Genomic DNA, 13,132 nt, shown 5'->3' with positions numbered 1-13,132 from the left:
TTAAGTTTCAGCATCTTTGGGTTTCATTTCAGATACAGGATGAATTTAAACATGGTATTTATACTTTTAAATGTCAAAGACACCACAGTAATACAGTATACAACACAATCCTATGCATGCTGACTCAGAAGTAAGTCCCACGATATCCAATAGTGACCAATCGGATATCTCCAGAAAGCCTGCAAGCAGGAGATGACGACAATGCCCTTCTCTCACAACTGTTCCTCTGCAAAAAGTTATTCAGAGACATATTCTACGCGTATCTAGTCGGCCTTTGTCATATCCCCCAAATGCCACGAGGATGATGGCTATAGGCACATTTTATTTTCCTAACTCCAGTGATTTTATTCTCTAAGCCATTTTATGTTTGAAGCCAGAGAGAAGACTTCTTAAATGCTACTTTTAAATGAAGCATTTACAACAGATAATCTTATTAACAGATTAAGAAGAGTGCCCCTTTAAGCAAAACTCTAGCTGCAGAGTCTACAGGAGCACTACTATAAAAAAAAAAGCTACTATGTGGTCATGGTTTTGGAGCGGGAATGTTATTTAATTGGCAGGAGAAAAGTGAGTCTTTAGCACTGCACAATGGCCTTGGCACTTTCATGTCATGTAGGTTTTACATTAGCACCACTGGCTTGTGAGATACTGTAAATGAAATGAGATCCCACTCTGATGATCTGTGTGCAATTTCACTTAACTTTATTGGCAGACTAGGGCCTGGGTTTATCACCTGTACATTTCAAGTAATTTGGGGCTGTTATATAAAGCCAAGGTTATCATCTTGTTTAGTACTGCAAACTCTGAAACCTATTAAAATATGACAGATTGGATTCCCACGCCTGGCACTAACACACATTCAAAATCATTAGCACGAAGCACAGTAAACTAAAAACAACTTTTAAAATTTATTTTCTAAAGCTGATGTGAAATTCTGCTTATTAGAACTTTATGGCTTATTGACTCCTCAAAATAAGACCAGATAATACAAGATTGTCATGGACAATGTGCTGTTCTGCCAGGAGAAGAAAACCAATGTGAGTTTTCATTACTTATAACCACCATTACATCAAGACAAGGAGTGGAACACAATTTTTAAACAACGAACATCCCTCAGAGTAGCTCATTCAGGCCTTTGAGGTTATATAATATTCCAGCACTAACATTTTTGTTAGAAACAGAAGATGTTTTGCTTCAATTTAATAGTGCTAAGATCACATTAAGCCGTTTCTGTCCAATGTTGAACAGACGCCACAGGGATCAAATGTCTACACTTGTGGGCTGGGCAGAAATGGGTTAAACACTGGTCTACTCATTATGGGTGCCACAAGGCGACTGGCTTGACATAGCCATTGAGTGGCAGTTGGAATTTATGTTTATCTTATGTTTACTTATGTTAAATAAACATATTTATTAGGTTTACTCTACCCCTCAGCATTGGCATAGGTATAGAGCACATCTTTGCTGAAGGTAACTCAAAAGTGTCTGCAGCTCCTGTGAGCATGCCACAAAAGGTTCTAGATTTCAACATGTATATTCTCAAACCTAAACAGAGAGCTAGGCGGAGATGAGAAAGAAACCTGCAACTAGCTTACATAATAAGTGACAGCTATGAAATATGAGTTGTCTGCACAAGAATGTTACACTCACAGGGCCCAATCCTATCTAACTTTCTGGCACTGGGCAGTTGCAGTGCAGCCCCAAGGTAAGGGAACAAACATTCTCTTACCTTCAGGAGGTCTCCCTGACTGCCCCCCCAGCGCAGGATGCAGTGCACGCCCTGTTACCACAGCTGAACCAGAGCTAGAAAGTTGGATAGGATTGGGCCCTCAGACTGGCTTTCTGCCTATTCTTATATTAAATTTCTAACTGCTTAGCACTCAAGAGCTGAGGATGCAGTCGCTCCCTATGTATGGTCCGTTTTTCACAGTGGTTCAATACCTGCCTGGATCAGAGTCCTGTCCCATCCCCCCACAGCAAAAGCTCTTTGATAAACATAAATTCCTGCAATCTAGAGCAACAGGTCTTTCACACAATATAAGCAATCAAACAGCAGCAAAGCTATTAGCTGACAAGCCAGAGAATAATAGTGGATAGAATCTGTTAGCCTGATAGAAGTGTTGTATAAAAGCTAATTAAAAAGGTGAACCTGTCAAATTATTCTGAATATCCTTATAGTTTGATATTCCATTCTCTCTGTGCTTTAAACAAAGTACTTACACAAAAGTGTTTTATGCAGTCAATGTGTTCCACTGCATGATCTGCTTTACACAGTGAGAAAAATGTACACAAACTATTATTAACAGAAACTTTTCTCTCCAAGGAGTTCAGAATGGCATAAAAGGTTACCTCTCTCTTCTAGTCTCAGCAACCCAGCAAGTATGTTAAACGTTACCCTCTGCCATATCACTGGCAGCCCACCCCTTGCAACAACTTTTTCTGGTAGAAATAATGCTTCCCAAAAGGGACAATGCTGATCAGGTGTGGACATACCTGCATTTCTCTAGAATTAAAAACAAATGTTCACCATCTCATTTCTTTACTATCACCCTGCAACACTGTGAAATATGTAACAGCAGCACAGAGAATGATAACATCTAATCACAAGTGAGGACGAGGAGGAGGAATATAATTAATGCATGCAATATGAACATCACCAACAAGTTTCTGTTCTTAGGTACTGCCAATATCTTCTAAATTAAAGCTGTTATTGATAAGTGTGAATCTCATGCTTCACATAATACACCTGATGTGATGTAATTTCAAAAATTGCATCATCAGTGCATATCAGATGTGTGCAACACTGTTACTGGCATCCAGTGAGTTTTTGTTGTTGCTGAAAAACTGTACATACATATTCATAATAATAACCACCCCAACATGATCCAGTTCACCTGTAACATATTGTTAGAATAGTGCAGAAATCTAGGCAGGGCATAAGGGGATACTGCTGAATAGTACTAAAGATTATGGTGACTTTGGGGTTAGAGGGATAATGTTAGACTATGAATACAGTGTGTTTGACATTAATACTTAACTACCCAGCATAGCCTATTTAAATGCTCATAATATAAGTCTGTGACAGGTATATGGGCAAATTAGGGAAGAGAAGCCATTTTTGAGAATGTTCTAAAATTCCTGTTTGTGAGCTCACGACTACATTTACGTGACTGCACTTAGCAAAATACTGTCCTTTGCCATCTTCTGAGTAAAGACAGCTTAGAGCACCAACGTAACCATAACAATGACTGAAAAACTAGAGGCATTCTTCCCTCAACTCCCCAAATTACAAAATAAAACCTTCAGCTCCATTTTCCCCATCAACTTCTAAAACGAGAAAGGTATGTTTTCCAGTTTAACCATCTGCTAGGGTTGCTGAAAGGACTGTTGGAGCTGTTTCACAGGTTAAAAAACTATTTTCAGGGGGGTAGGAGAGGAGAGCCAAAAGTGACTACAAGAAACATCTATATGGGGGGGAAGCCTGAACTAGCAGCAAATACCTGAAGGCAACCTTAGATAAACGGAAGGTGAAAGAGGAGAGATTGTGGCATGAAGCACAAGATTAAGAAAGAGAAAAGGGGTGCAGAAGTGATGAGAAACACAGTATTAACAGAGAAAGACGGAAAAGACAGAAAATCAGAGATCCCTAAAAAGGAAACAAAACTGAGAGGGAGAGAAAGGTAACTTGGCAAACCAGAAAGCTGGCAGGCAAGGTTGATTGCCCCCCCCCGAGCCCATTTTTAGCATGGTATTATCAAAATATGATTCATGAATAAAAACACAAGTGAGTTTCATTCACAGCACACTGACAAAGCTGATAAAATTGTCAAGGGACACTCATTAGCTTTTTGCAGGGATTTTTTTGCAAAGGGTTTTTTGCTTTCATTATGTTTTGTTATGCATCACTGCTGAGTTGCTAGCCAAGTTGCAAGTCTCTGACCCCTGACTTGAGTCGACTCACAAGTCGTAACGGGCAGCTATTGTGGCTCGTCCTGAGTCAATTGTAAAGTCCTTTTTGGCTTGAGTGAGCTATTATGAGAAATGAATTGTGGCACAAGTTAGGCACGGCAAAAAAAAAAGTAAGCGAGCACAAAACAGTCACAAGCACATACAAAAACAAGTTGGGACTCGAGTCTATTTTAGTCATGACTCATTTTCAAGTCAATGGCCCTGACTCACAAGTCGCAAGTCGCAAACAAATTCCACAATTGTACATGAAACTCCAACTTGTGCAAAATTTCACTACAGCTTTACACTTAAACCGGTGCAGAGTTCAGGCTTGTATAGAGAATTCGTTCTACCAAAGGAAAAAAGGGCACATAATTTGGCATTTTATGTTTATGTTAAAAAAAAACAAACAACAATCATGAGGGAATGCAGCCAAACTAAATTAATAAGAGTGATATAGTGCAGGCATAGCAAAGAAGACGCTTACTTATCAAAAATTTTCTTTTCAAGCCGGGAGCGAGAAGTGTTTGTCTGCTGCTTCAGGTCTGTCAGATTGGGAAATTTCTTATTCTTCCGCTTGCCTTTTCCTCCTTTCCCTTTTCCACTGTACCGAGCAGAGCCAAGGTCAACCCCAGTGGCTGCTTCAATTTCTCTCATGAAATCTGGATCTTGCCACTCTGACAAAGAGACAATTCCAACCAAGAGTTAAAATCCAGCAACTGCTTTATAGCCAATTCCTGACAACTTCACATTTTCAGAATGTCAGCGCTAAATTAAAAAATGAAGACCAGACCATAACAAGGTTTGTTTCAGCATGTTTGAACAATCTGAGTTTTCAGCATTGCAACAAATCACATTAGAAAAAGGATGACTGAGGGTCCAATCTTATCCACCTTTCCAGCACCAGTGCAACCACAATACAGCCCCAAAGTAACGGACCAAATGTTCCCTTACCTTGAGGAGACCTCTGTAACTGCCCTCCCAGCACAGAATGCAGCACATGCACTGTTGGCACAGCTGCACCAGTGCTGAAAAGCTGGATAGGATTGGGCCCTGAGGCTGCAATCCTACACACACCTACCTGGAATAATGACCCATAGATAGAGGTGTTCTTAAATGTTTTCATTTTTTCACAGATTTCGTATTTTGCCCAAGGAGGAAAAGTGCAGAAAGGTGTTGTGTGTTTTTTATTCCAAGGGTGCATTTTAATAAATAATTATTATTAATTATAATTGCTTTAAAAGCATAGTAGGAAGGTGATATAGATGGTAGTGTCAGCAGATGCAGCCACAGTCATTACCCATGCACCCCCCCCAGTCTAGCCCATTATTTTTTCACGGTTTTGTGGTTTTTATTTTCCTTTACAAATTTAGAAGTGCAGAGTTATGTGTTTTTATTGCGTTATCACAGAAAATTCACACTTCTATCCAGAGACCATAGTGGAACTTACTTCTGAGTAAACATGTATGGGTTTGCACTGTGATTCTGGTTCAAAATGTGAAGTTCAGTTAAGAGCCAGTTTAATAAGAGGGTCTAATTGCTTCTTTTGTCGCTGCCCAGTATTTTATAAAAAGGTTTAATTTTTATTTCTATACAAAGAATACTCATAATAAATTAGTTCAACACTGCCAAAAGCATTGGTTGGTGTTGTGAGTCTCAGAAAGTGGAAGTGAATCTCAAAAAGGTACTCAGAACAACAAGTGAATGTACATCTATTGTACACTATAGTTGAAATCTAGATGTGGGATCTGCAACAAAACACTGCACCTACCCAACCCTACGATTAGGAGCTGTTAATAATCTTATTATTAGGATTATTATACAGGCCAATTCCCTCTCCCGTCTACCACACTATGAACTGTGTATGAACTGTACTGCTGTTTTATCCAAAGGAAATCTTTAACATTCCATGGTTCCTGGGGGACAATGAGTATGTCCAGTCTACACTAGTTATGCCTTTTGTGGGGGGGGGGATGTTCTTTTGCTTTTTCTCAGCTTACAGTCATATGTACTTCTGGACACCAAGGGAATCCTTCGACTTTATAGAAATCACTATCTCATTTTTGGGTTGTTCTGTTTTGTTTCTAATGCAAAATGCATCCACCCAAGTCTGCTGTTAATATATTTTTTATCTCATGCTTTTCCCTCCCATTAAGTGCCCAAAGCAGGTTGCTAACAAAAGTTGAAAATAATAAAATCATCAAAAATACAATTGTAAAAAATCTGTTTTACCAGAACAGATCAGACAGAAGAAAACAGAAATACAAACAAGCACCGAAGTTAAGAGGGGCAGGCCAAATGAAACAAAAGGGTTTTCAGCCAGTGTTGAAACAGAAGTAGTGTGGGTGCCAATCCACACTCCTGGGCACCATAACAGAGAAATCTCTTTCACATTTTGCCACCAGATTAACTTTTGTTGGCAGCAGCACAAGTAAAAGGACCCTCCTTTAAGATCTTAGAGGATATGCAGTTTTCAAATGAGAGGAAGTAGTCCTTCAAGCATTCTGGTCCCAAGCTATTTAGAGCTTTCCAGGTTAAAACGAAACCCTTGAATTGCACTCAGAAACATACCAGAGAAGGTGAAACCACAAGTGTGATATTTTCTATCCACTTGGTGTCAGTTAGCAGTTGTGGAGCAGCACTCTGCATAAGCCGAAGTTTCTGAATGGTCTTCAAGGGCACCCCCACATAGAGCTTTATAGTAGTCTAGTTGGGATGTAACCAAGTCATGGTTAAGTCTGTTTGACCCAGGAAAGGACCAGTCTAAGCTAGTTGAAAGTACTCTGGGCCAGAGTCAACAACTGGGCAGCCAGGCACAAGGCCAGGTTGAGATGCACATCCAAGTTGTGAACCTGTTCTTTCAAGGGGAGCTCACCACCTTTGAGGTAAAGCTCACAATCCATTACCTAGATCAAGGGTGTCCAAAGTTTTTGGCAGGAGGGCCACATTTAATATATTTATTTATGTAAACTTTACATAAATAAATATATTAAAGATGAACTTATATGAATGCATGAAGGTCTTGCAATAACTCAAGGCCTATAAAAGGCCTTGCACAAAGCAAGGCCAGTCTTTCTTTTGCTTCTGCTACTGCATCACAGACATGAAATAGCAAGCAGTGGAGGAAGCCCTCATCCCAAAGCTCACGCAAGAGGTCAAACAGTCACCCTTACGCTGAGAGCAGTTGCGTCAGGCCAGTGCAGGCTCCAACAAATCTCCGGAGGGCCAGAGGCTCATTGGAGACTGGGGGCTCCCTGAGGGCCGTATTGAGAGGGCTTGAGGGCCGCATGTGGCCCCAGGGCCGGGGTTTGGGCACTCCTGCCTTAGAAGACAGTATGGTTCAGTAGCTTCACAAAGTACTGAAAGCTAATGCATCTAAGGGGTCAGACAAAAACCTCACAAAATGACTCTGCTAGACAGCTTCTTAAAATCTATATTTTGTGCAAAATGTGCATGTTGATATCAAACAATGATGCAATTAGAATTAATATTTATGCATATGCTGTGGATATTCCTTTAACAGTCATAGACTATAATGGAAAAATAGCCTCAGCTTTTACAGGAGTGCAGATTCAAGCTATTCCACACTGAAGAGACAGTCGGGTATTAATGAACCTCTAAAAGGCAGTATAGAACCAGCCTATTAGTTTCATTTATGGCAATAAGAGCAAGATTAAAATTCTGCAGAGACAACAAGTGGGAGGAAAATAGAGATTTGAAGGAATTCAAGGGAAGAGGCATAGAAGGGCAAAATAAAACAGACACGCACTAGATGGATCAGAGGGCTTCAGACTTTTTTTTTGTAAGTAAAGGAATACAGAGCAGAACAATTCAGATACAGGAACGATTAATCCAAGATTAACAAAAACTGTCTAAACAGTTTATCTCGCAGTAAATAAGAAGGCGTCACAGTTTAGGAGCCCAGTGAATGGAGCAATTGTTTAAACACAACGAAAAAATGCTGGTGTTCAGTAGAGATGAAATGAGCATTTGAGTAAAATGAAGGAGCAATTTAAAAGCCTTTGAGAAAAATCGATAGCATGCCAGGGAAGAGCAGCCTTTTTGAGCACTGATGGGCCCCTAAAGCTCTTCATACATTGTTACTGGTTTAGCAGCAGGGAAAAGAAAATTACACAGTTTGCAAGGGTAGGGTGGAATCAATACTGTAGTTAGTAAAGAGATACTATTTCACATCTGACTGGCCAGCGGCTGCCTTCACTACCTTGTCCTGATACCTGTTTGTTAACAAGTCACCAAGGGTTGGAAAACCAGATATTCTTCAGGGCTGACACAAAAAATAGGCACTTAATTTGCTCCTCTGTGTGAACTATTGTAAACGGATGAACACTGCAGATTAGCAGGTCATCCTAATCCCTCATGATTCGTCATTTCAGGAGAGCCTGGAGCTCTACTCTGTGGACACTCCATTTAAAAATATTACATCCTAGCAAAGTGCCAACAAACAAAAAGCCAGACTTCATCATCATCATTATGCTCTGGTGCTCAATTGCTTTTCCATTCAGTCACTTTTGTATGAAAACTTAAAGGTACAAGTGAGGTCCCAGATCATATCAAAGGGGAGAATGAAAGACTATGCCTGTCTTTGACCTACTCACTCCCCAAGGGGTAAAAGATGGTATATAAATCATCATAACCATCATCATCATCTTTTAAATAGTAATAATAAGCCTGGAGGAAATTATTTTGGCTCTTCTTCTCAGGTTCATCCCTTGATATTCACTGTTGATTGTAATGTGTGCTGTGACCGAGCTACCTGCAGCGCCTTCCTAAGATTTCATTGAGAAGTTTGCATGGAACAGTGTTAGAGGAAAACTCACATTATGGATTCAAGGTCTGATTTCACCCAAGTTCCCCAAAACAATTATGCAACTAACTGGAGGCTATCCAACCATACTGCAGATCAAAGTTTAACAAGCAAGTACTCCCCAACTTGGCCTGCAAAAAGTACATATATACTTCCTATAGGCTGTATGAGTTGGGCTCCCAACATTTTTTTTCCCCAAGGGGCCCCACCCCCTCAATTTTCAGTCTCCATGAAAGTTCTGACATGCTATTTGTAAAAAGGCAAAACATGCAAAACACACTTCAATACACCTGAAGTGCAAACTTCAGGGCAAACTGGGCAAAGAGTGTCCTCTTATGTTTATAGTAGGGGAAAGTAGCTGGCTTCACCTCAGCATGGTGTCTCTTCCAGAGAAGACATCACACTCTAAATAACATTGACCTCCTCAATTAAAACATTACTTTGGTGTAAGCCAATGGAGACAGTTACTATGTTACAGTTACAATCAACAGTTACTATGCAGTGCAGAATTGAAGCTGGCTGTGGCGCAACCCGGGACAAGGGGATCAACTCACCTTCCCCTGGGTAACATGGCAGCAGCTTGAATGGGGCTACTCGGATCTGTGCCACCTAAAGAGGTGGCGCAGAGCTGAGCAGACCAGCACTAGGCCAGGCTGCCTGGGAGGATCCAGCCTAAGTGCAGGATCCTGGTTCACCCCCCTCCTGGGCCCTATCCACCCATGCACCCACTTGCTGCCTTCCCTTCCCCCACTCCAGAACACCCCACAACACCTCCCACCCTCCCCAAACCCTCCATACTGGTGGCCCACCACTCTCACATACTTACCCTCCGCTGGCCCTGCTGGGGCCACATTTGACCTCCAGAGGTTGGCGCAAGTCCCCTGTGCCAGCCTCCCAACTTGCCTGGCACTTTTGCGAATCCGGAAGGTTGGCGCAGGGAACTTGCACCGGCCTAGGGCACTCTTTGTATTGTGCCCTTAGTTCCTTTGGACAATCAAATGATATAAATTTGGTAATGATCAGAACATACTGCACTAAAATTTCAGGGTACCCAATGTCCAGGAAAGGGACACTTTCACTTTCTGAAACTGGGGATATTTTAAAAACAATACAACATTCAAAGCAAAGATATTTTGCAGTTATCAAAACTAGAAGGCTATACCTATATTTCTCAGTGGTTCCTAGAACTACAATATATCCTGCAGCTTATTTGTTGATCCAACAGGTTATGTGCAGTATGTATAAGATCATAAAGGTAGGACTTTGGTTGCTTGGTTAGGAGTGGGTGAATCATATATATATGTGTGTGTATACACACACACACAATATTAACTTTAAGCAAACAAATCCCTTAACAATGGTTCACTGCAACACACAAAACACTGCTCTTCATTTGCAGAAAGCATTTTTTGTCAGTTCTTTCAAAACAGGAACTTGCCGCAAAGTATTAGAAAGGATAGTTTGTCTTCTCTTTCACTGTGAACATTTTCTTCCAAGTTTCCAGCTAAAATAAATCATGTTTCAATTTATAAACTAATACTTTTTAACTATATCCATTTATTGAATTTGTCTTTCAGTAGTTATAGCCACCTTCAAAAGGTTACTTCATCAGCATCTCAGACACAGTTAAGAACAGGGGTGTCAAACATAAGGCCTGGGGGCTGGATGCGGCCCGCGGAAGCTTTTTACCCGGTCCTCAGGCTCTCAGCTGCTAAGCAGGGCTGAAGTGTTACTGCTAAAAGGGCAGCCCCACAAAAATTGGGCTCTCCCATATCTTGAAATATGATAAAGATTTGCATGTTTTCTCTTCTGTCATTTGTAGTTAATGAATTCCTAAGTGAGAAAAAGTGCTTATTTTTGGTTATGAGTTGTTTAAAGACATCACTTCCTGCCTAATGACATCATTCCGGCCCTCAGCAGGCATCATGAATGCCACTCGGCCCTCGGTATAAAATGTTTGACACCCCTGGTTAAGAACATACTTCTAGTTAACACAACATACAAACCTGGCTGCTCTTCCATTTTCTCAAACTGCTTCTTCGCTTCCCTGTCTCTGTCCTCTTGATTTACAGGATTCCCAGATTCATCCCGAGGGATTATTTTTCCATGAAATGGGCACTGCAGGATGGAACAATGACATTTGCATTTTTTAAAAGAAAATTATCCAAATTATCCTTTTAAACATTTTTATCAATAACCTAGGCCTCACTGGGAATATCTTTTATGACTTGCAAGTAGACCTGAAAAGTCATAAGTACATTTATTTAGGATATATGCTGTGCTGATTGATCCATATCGGTTTGTGAGATTTGACTAACTAGTAAGGTGTTCACAATCAGCTATTCAGTGCAGAGAACCTTACAGCCCAATCCTATCCACACTTTCCTGGGAATAAGCCCCATTGACTCTACTGGGACTTACTTCTGAGTAGACATGCGTAGGATTGGGCTGTTATTCTGCTATCATCTGAGCCACATTTTCAGATTTGAAAATCTTATTCCGTAAAAGGTTTACTGTAACAAAGTATAGTTCAAATTCCACATATCCCAAATATTATTATTGTGTTTTCAGCTTTTTCACCCTCCTTCAGTTTCCCATACATAGAACACCTCAAAAGAAATGATAGCTGCAATGAAAAGGTTTTCTGGAGATCCGGCATCTTTGAAAAGTGGAGAGTTCCCTTGAGAGATTTGAATTCAAATCCCTGAATGTTTGCGGGTTCACTGGGTGGCCGTGGGCAAAACTGACAAACATCATTTGGGCATTTTCTTGGTGTCAGAAAGCAACAAAGGGAAGAGACATCAGAAAGATATTTTACTGCCCAAAACATTTTGAGTATTAAAATTCCTCTTCATGGGCAATTGCAGTTCAGTTCTTTCAAAGAGAAACAAAATGGTCTTCCAAAATGGTCTTCCACATCACCTCAAGATACATTGACATGACACAAAATATTTTTGGCTTCTAGGAAGCTGATAATGGCCATTTCCTGCTATTTGCTTCTGTCATATGGTGGCTATCAAAGATACATTGCTTCTGAACAAGGATAGGTTATTAATGGCTATATAGCTATGACTGGTAAAGATAAAACCTCCATATTTAGAGGCAGTGTACCCCTGTATAGCAGAGGCTTATCTCCCATAACAGCTTAACAGGTGTCTTGGGAAGCTTTCAAGAGGTAGACAGAAGACTCAGCTAGATGGTTGCTAGCTGGATAAAGAGGCAATTTTTAAAGTGGTGCTCTTCTTATATCTAGCAAGAGAGAACAACTGCCCCTGTTTGTCTAGCATAGCATATTTTCCATATTTAGACTATGAAGCCTTTTGAGACAAAGAACCATTGACAGTGGACCTTCCTTATCTGTGGATGCTTGCCCATGCCTCCTTGGGCCTCAGAACAGCTCCGGGATACGACTTCCAGTTCACATCCAGCAGGTGTTCTGTGGTCCAAGGAAGCCCACAATCCACTTCACAGGCCTCCTTGGGCCTCAGAACACCTCCCAGATGTGAACCAGAAGCTGCAGGCATGAGCCAGAAGTCACATCCACAAAACGTTCTGAGGCCCATGGAGTGGGGCCATGGGCCAGTGCAACCTCTGGAGGACCCAGAACAACCTTCAGGTAAGTGATTGCAGTGCTAGGCTTCAGCATCTGTGGATTTCAATATCTGCGGGAAGGGGGGGGGCCCAATCCCAAGGAACTACTTTATTTAGCTACATAAACAGGTTTGTGAACTTTTTTGTTGTTGCTGAAAAAGTGGTAATCAAAGTGGCTCCAACAATGCCCTGAATAGGAAAGGTTTCTCCCTTATTTCTCATATTTGCATCCTGCTCTTTCTCCAAGGAGCTCAGGACAGCACATACTGGATTATTGTATTTTACCTAGATGGCAATAGCTCTGCTGAGCAGATTATGCTTGACCTCGGCCACCCAGTAAACTTCAAAGCTAGTGGCAATTTTAACTCAGGTTCCGCTGATCCACCGAGGTCATACTATTAAGTCATTTAAGACTGAGATCTTAACTTACAAATTGGACATGTCATTAAGTATCTTCCTTATATCTTATACCTTATATCTATATCTATATACCTTATATCTATCCTGCCGCTCACACAGTCCACCATTAGGCATTGGCGCCCGACATTTGTGTGTCACCGGTTCAAACTTTCCAGCAAATGTGATGTATCTGCTTTTCAACATGCCCGCAATTTCTTTGTTTTCCACTTCTTCCTCCATTTCATTAGGTGCCCAGAAGCGATGCTGAGAAGAAAATCTAGAAAAACAGAATACATTCCATTAGCTATACGCTGTATTCTGTCATCTGAGTGTCAATACACATAAATTCTACCTACAGGATAACCACTG

The 13,132-nt window shown here is 40.9% G+C and overlaps 1 protein-coding gene across 1 annotated transcript in view; it reads right to left on the bottom strand.

The window, feature by feature from the left end:
- Nucleotides 1-13,132, bottom strand: part of UVSSA (UV stimulated scaffold protein A) — a 59,818-nt gene that overhangs the window by 4,477 nt on the left and 42,209 nt on the right. Inside the window, exons 11-13 of the mRNA XM_066622407.1 lie at nucleotides 12,857-13,040; nucleotides 10,780-10,891; nucleotides 4,436-4,625 (exon numbers count right to left, since the gene is read on the bottom strand). Coding sequence (XP_066478504.1) covers nucleotides 4,436-4,625; nucleotides 10,780-10,891; nucleotides 12,857-13,040 — 486 coding nt within the window. The remainder of the gene's footprint in view (nucleotides 1-4,435; nucleotides 4,626-10,779; nucleotides 10,892-12,856; nucleotides 13,041-13,132) is intronic.

The sequence above is a fragment of the Tiliqua scincoides genome, chromosome 3 (assembly GCF_035046505.1).
Source record: "Tiliqua scincoides isolate rTilSci1 chromosome 3, rTilSci1.hap2, whole genome shotgun sequence".
NCBI lineage: Eukaryota > Metazoa > Chordata > Lepidosauria > Squamata > Scincidae > Tiliqua > Tiliqua scincoides.
Note: the sequence above shows the minus strand (reverse complement) of the source record. Positions and strands in the feature narration are given on the sequence as shown.